Source organism: Apis cerana, linkage group LG3 (assembly GCF_029169275.1).
Source record: "Apis cerana isolate GH-2021 linkage group LG3, AcerK_1.0, whole genome shotgun sequence".
Classification (NCBI taxonomy): Eukaryota; Metazoa; Arthropoda; class Insecta; order Hymenoptera; family Apidae; genus Apis; species Apis cerana.
In genome coordinates, this window is record NC_083854.1 from 4,912,527 (window position 1) to 4,918,526 (window position 6,000).

Consider the following 6,000-nt stretch of genomic DNA (forward strand, 5'->3'; position numbering starts at 1 on the left):
TTGGCCATCAATTATTAGAAAATTATTTATGTACTTATAATATAAATTAAAAATTGTATAAAAATTGTATTTATTAAACTTAAATAATAAAAAATTTAAATGAATAGAAATAAAAAAAAGCAAGGAAACTAACCTTTTTTCAACAATCATGCTATATTTTTATCTTATGTCTTACTATTCTGTTATATGTCTTACGATTCTGCTTATACTATAAAAGATAATAATTAATATATCTTTGTGCAAAATAGATTTTACATTATATTATTATATATAATTTAAAGAATATTTAATTTTAATCTAAGTATAAAACAACAAAAAAAATAAGACGAATATTGATGAAATGAAAAATATTCTACTAATTTCAAACCTAAAAAAGTGCCATCTATGTGAATTTCAATCCATTAAAATTAAATAAACTAAAAATATTGAAGAAATAAAAAATGATATTTACTATAACTAGAATTTACAAAAATTAAGAAAAACAACTAGCTAAAACAAGAAATAAAAAATATCACGTATATTAATCTTAATTTACAATATATCACAAAAATTATATTAAAAGAAAGAAATAAAAGATTTCTAATACCTGTACCAACCTCGATTCAACAAATGTCACTTACTACCAATCTTAATTCTTAATAATATATCACAAATTATATTGAATATAAAATTAAAATTAATTCTAGTTAATAACTAAAAAGTAAAAAAGATACAAGACATTATATATACCGATTATGACTGGCTACAAAATAACTATAAAATAAAAATAACAATACATAGAAAGAAAATTCAACAAATATTAAAGATAGACATAATATCATATATAAATGAATTTATTGGCTATATAAATAAAGATCTATACAATAAATAATAAGATTTTATTTTTAAACAAAAAAATTAATGCTGAAATTGAAATTCTATTCGATTCGAATATTATAAAAAAATATACGAAATGCAGAAGAAAAATAAAAAACAATTAAATTATTATTTTTGCTTCCGATAGACGTCGCCTAATGACATCTTCTTAATAGTTTCTAATAGATGTCGCCATTGTTATATGTTACAACTACAAAATAAAATACAAACATTATTAAATAAAAAGGTTAGAAAATACAAGCATCACAATAAAAAGAAAAGAAATTCAATAAAACATCATAAAATATTAGACATAGAAGATATAGTATCCACCAACCTTGAGGACTGTTCAGGTACAACTCGTGTTCATAATCTCTTCGACAAATCGGTTGTCCCTGACGTAGGAAGTAATGGGCGCCAGGAGGCAATGGTTGGCCGCACATGCAACACGCAAAACACTCCACGTGAAATACCGAACCCGGTGTCCTTAACACGAAATCCGAGCAGCTGATCTTCTCCATGCATCGTGCACATTTGACTCCAAAGATCCGCTCGTAGTCGGTCCGACAATAGAGTTTTAATTCGCGGATGAAACAAGAATGAATTAAAGGTGTCGCACACGCGGCGCATGACAGACATTCCTCGTGATAGTTTCTTCCAGCTACTTGCATCACGTACTTGTCGACTATGGTGCGACCGCAACCGGCGCAGATCGTTTCCAAAAGGCCTGATTCCGTTTTCACTGATACTGATGGCTCTGAAATCAGCAATTGAACTTTTTTTATAATATTTTGGATAATGAACATATATTAAGGTTTGTCTTTTTTTGTTTTTTTAGACATTTTTCTTTATTTATTTTATTTTCTTTTTCATTTAATTTGATTTATTTTTATTTAGCTTCTTCTTTTTATTTGATTTCACTTGATATTGGTTTATTTCTTTCTCTTTTTGGTTTATTTTTTGATTTTTACTTAATTTGAATTTACATAGGTTGGTTTAATTTGTTTTTATTTAACTTGAATTCGTATTATTTTGAATTATTTTTTCTTATTTAGGAAACGAAAGTTTGTAATAGAAGTAAACTAAAAATTTGAATTAATGAGAAATTTGAAATTTTTGCTAAAAATTTGTGAAGTAACAATCTAAAATTAGATAAATTCGATATCCACAAAATATTTATATTTGTTTATTAATATCATTTATTTATTAACACCTTCTATAACATCATGTAAGTTGGACATTATTCATGTATCCATATGTTACAAAGTTTACTTTATTTATAATACTTATCAATGTGTTATCACTTATTTTACTATATGATTACTGATGGCAAATGTTCTATTTACATAAATTATTAGCATCTCGATTAGAAGCACAAAAAACTTATCTTAGATAAGCAAATAAAATTTAAAAAAAAAATGGAAAATTATGAACTTACAAAAATAATAAAAATTTAATTTTTACGTGTAAATTTATGAATTAACCTTTTATTATTTCTATAATATGTGATTTAAAAAATATAAATAATAAATTTGATATATAACAATATTTAATTAACGATTGATAGATCAATTATTTTGAAACTTTCTAAAAAAAAAGTCCAATATAAAAATTATTCCAATATCTCTTTTAAGTTAAGTAAATTTAATATAATATTTATTTATTGAAAATATCAATATTTATCATGATATTTATTTATTAGAGATATCGATATTTATTATGATATTTATTTATTGCAGATATTGGTTGAAAATCATTTCATCTCTTTTTATATAAGTTTAATTAAATTAATCTTCAAAAGAATTTATATTCCTTAAATTAATATTATATAATCAATTCTACAAGAAATTGAATATGAATTTTTTTCTGGGAATATTTCATCGCAAAAGAAATAAATACGCAGAAGTTATGCCGAATGATATGGCTGTCAGACTGAGAAATGTGATAGCATTCTAGAACAGAGTAATATTGCGAGTCTCATGAAATTTGTTCCGTCGCTTATCGATTGTCGATAGCGATAAAGCTACATTGGAGGATAAAACACATAATAATTTTCTGTTTATGTGGTTATTTTAGGTTATACAAAGAGTTATTTTAATTATAATATATTTCAATTATAAGACATTAAAATAAACAAAATACTATATTCTTGGTAAGTAAAAAATAATTATACTATTATTATATTATTATAATTACATATATTATTATATAATTATAATCTATTAATGACTTTATTAGACAAAAATTGTTTACAGATAAATTCATCTCTTGATTTTTTAAATCAATTGATATTTCTAATAAATATGATAAATATGATAAATTTATGATAATTATTATTATCAGATGTTGACATAATTTTTATATCTAAATTTTTCACGAAAGATCAAAATTGATTAACTTTAATTTTATTTTATATTTAGTTCACTAAATATTGTAATATATTTATCGTTATTATATTTTTAAATAATAATATTACAGTAATAGTAGAGAAAATATTAGCAAATTAAACATAGAAAATAGAAAAATAGCTAAAAAATAGTCTATAATAAAATTAAAATTTTGATTCAAAAAAATATAATTCTTTTCTAAATCAAATAAATATATACTTTTCTATATTTAAAAAATATAATATATTTATTTTTCAGTGTGCCATAAAATTTTACTAATTTTTTTTTGCAAAAAAGATAAAAATATAAAAATCACTAATTTGAAAAAACGAAAATTATTAACTTTACCTGCATTATTATTGTCATTTGCAGGACGAAATGGAATCGGAGGTGCAGCAGATCCCATAGTCGGCGGACCCGACTCACCCTGCCGGTTCAAGCTACCTGGTAGCGGAGGGTAGAATTCCAACATGGTTCCTTATGCCCTCGAGCTCTCAATTCCTCAGTCTCCCCACCACTTTTTCACTATTTGCACTTCTCAATAATTTTTTCTCCTTTAATTCTCTCCTGTTCTTTTTCAATAATCTTTAAAGAATCAACTTTAATTCCTGTGATTCCTTTCAGGCCATCAAAAAGTTCCAAGTTATCAGAATCCAAATTCACAAATATCAATGAAATAACAACCTATCCAAATCTCGATATCAACCTTCACATTTATTCAAGTCTAAGGGTCCCTTTGGTCATCAAGATCCAAGTTCACAATTTCAATAATACAAGTATAACTTGTTCCATACATCTATATTCCACGTCTGTCCAAGTCTAAAAATCTCTCTCTAGTCACCAAGATCTAAATTCACAATTTCAATAATACAAATGTAATCTATGCTTTTGTAGATCTATGCTTCGACTTCACGTCTGTTCAAGTGAAAAAGTCTTTCTTCAGTCACCAAGATCCAAGTTAATAATTTCGAAGAAACAACAAGTATAATCTGTCCACCGTTTGTCGAATACGAAGCTCAAGACACAAATAGAAATCCGAGTTCACAAAATCGAGCGTCCTCGAGATCGAGTCATTCCCGATCGTTCAACCCTCTCCCGTCCTTCGACGCGGTAACAAGTCTCAAGAAAGGATCCCATGGTCAACTCGAGCCATCCTGACGGACTTCCAAGCCCAATGAAATTTCAATCCTCCGTTTGATACCATCCTGACGCAAACTTTGTCTCTTTTTGATTATTCCGTACCACGAAGGGTTTTCGTTCCTGAGGTGCTGGGACAGTACTGGACGATACGTGACAGTTGATACGTGTCAGCGGCCCGAACTCTCAGGCTTTTTTGATGCCAGCCACCGCATCGACAGTGAAAATCATTCCCCACCCACCTGCGCCGCGAACGACGATCGACTAGAGGGTGAGAATCGAGGGCGGGACGTTGAAGGCTCGCTAAGGGAGACTAAAGCTGCGATGTGATTGGTTTGAATTGGAACCGCCCCTTGATGAAAGCTTGTGGAGAGGGTGAGTTGGTAATCGCGGTGCTCAACTGGTTGCGCGATGTTTCCGGAGATCAATATCTCGCGACAGTGACGTATAATGTTGGTGAAGGACTTGGGATTGTTACCTTGAATTTGGAATTGTTGAAGATTTGTTGGTCATGAATGCTTAGATTGATGGATTATATAATGGAGATTTATGATATTATAGAGTTAACGTTTAATGCATGCAAGTATGATGAAAGAATTAAATATGAATTATTTTGGATGAAGTCAGAATTAAACAGGTGAGTGAAGAACTTGAGATCACTTTGAATTTGAAATTGCTCATTTATTAATGAATGGTTAGTCTTATTGAGAATGTAGGAAAAAAAGAGTTTGATCAATATTGATTAAATATGCTATAAAAAAATATTTATATTGATAGAAATTTGTGATAAGTTTATAAAATGATGAAATTTAAGTAAAATTTATAATTTGTTAAGTTTAAACATTTTTTAATCACTTATGTACATAAGTAATTAAATATGTCATATCAGATTACATTTGTAATTTTAATCTTACAATCTCTTTCAATTTTATAAACGTAATCTTTGATAAGAATAGCATTACAAATATGTACATGTGGATCACAAATTAAATCACAAGCTTAACATTTAAGACTGATGGGAACGAATGATGCGACAGATTAGAATATTATAGAATAAAATTGTGTTACATCTCTATTCTGAAATATTATTTTTCTAAGCATCTAACTGATATTAAATACATAAATTATAACATAAGTGGAAAAAAATCAATTTCAGTAATTAGCATTACAGAGCCAAACTTAATTGAAAAATTCATTAATTTTTTTATCAAAAAAACAAGATGGAATTCGTTTTACTACTATAAGAAAATAAAAATAATCTAACAAAAAGTTACTCAAGTATCTAACTTAATATTTATAAGAAATATAAATTTCTCTTTTCACTTACTCACTTAAAAATTAACAATCAAAATCGTTAGTAAGCATCCAAAAAAAATCACCAAAAAATTCCAAAAATTAAAACAAACTGCCCCCCTCCCCGATATCAGAAACCAGAAAAAATCGCCTTTACTCCGCTCCATCGTTTATCGAAGATGGTCCAGAACGTTTCCGACCAATTCGTCCCGCAAACGCCACCCCGAATAAGCGTATGCTCGGTGTCGTGTCCGTTCCACCCTCCTGGTTGATCGTCTCCTTGGTCGGTGCGCTCGCACGTGTTCCATCGTGAAATACTTTGCATCAC

At 27.9% G+C, this 6,000-nt stretch overlaps 1 protein-coding gene and 1 long non-coding RNA gene across 6 annotated transcripts in view; one reads left to right on the forward strand and one right to left on the reverse strand.

Annotated features, from left to right (window-relative positions):
* LOC107997360 (LIM/homeobox protein LMX-1.2-like) overlaps window positions 1-3,733 on the reverse strand; it is a 24,724-nt gene extending 20,991 nt beyond the window's left edge. For 4 of the 5 annotated variants that reach the window (XR_009829071.1, XR_009829070.1, XM_017055904.3 and 1 more), the window contains exons 1-2: window positions 3,591-3,733; window positions 1,193-1,612 (exon numbers count right to left, since the gene is read on the reverse strand). Coding sequence is in view for 3 of the 5 variants with exons in the window: in XM_017055904.3 (XP_016911393.1) it covers window positions 1,193-1,612; window positions 3,591-3,714 (544 nt within the window). In the remaining 2 variants the exon portion in view is untranslated. Of the gene's footprint in view, window positions 1-1,192; window positions 1,613-2,068; window positions 2,142-3,590 lie in introns of those variants that run through there. The other variant, XM_017055903.3, reaches the window with a different exon arrangement.
* Window positions 1,529-5,272, forward strand: LOC107997361 (uncharacterized). Its single transcript, XR_009829072.1, has 3 exons — window positions 1,529-1,669; window positions 2,595-3,007; window positions 3,615-5,272. It is a non-coding gene; the product is annotated as an uncharacterized LOC107997361 (long non-coding RNA).
* The last annotated feature ends 728 nt before the right edge of the window (window positions 5,273-6,000 follow it).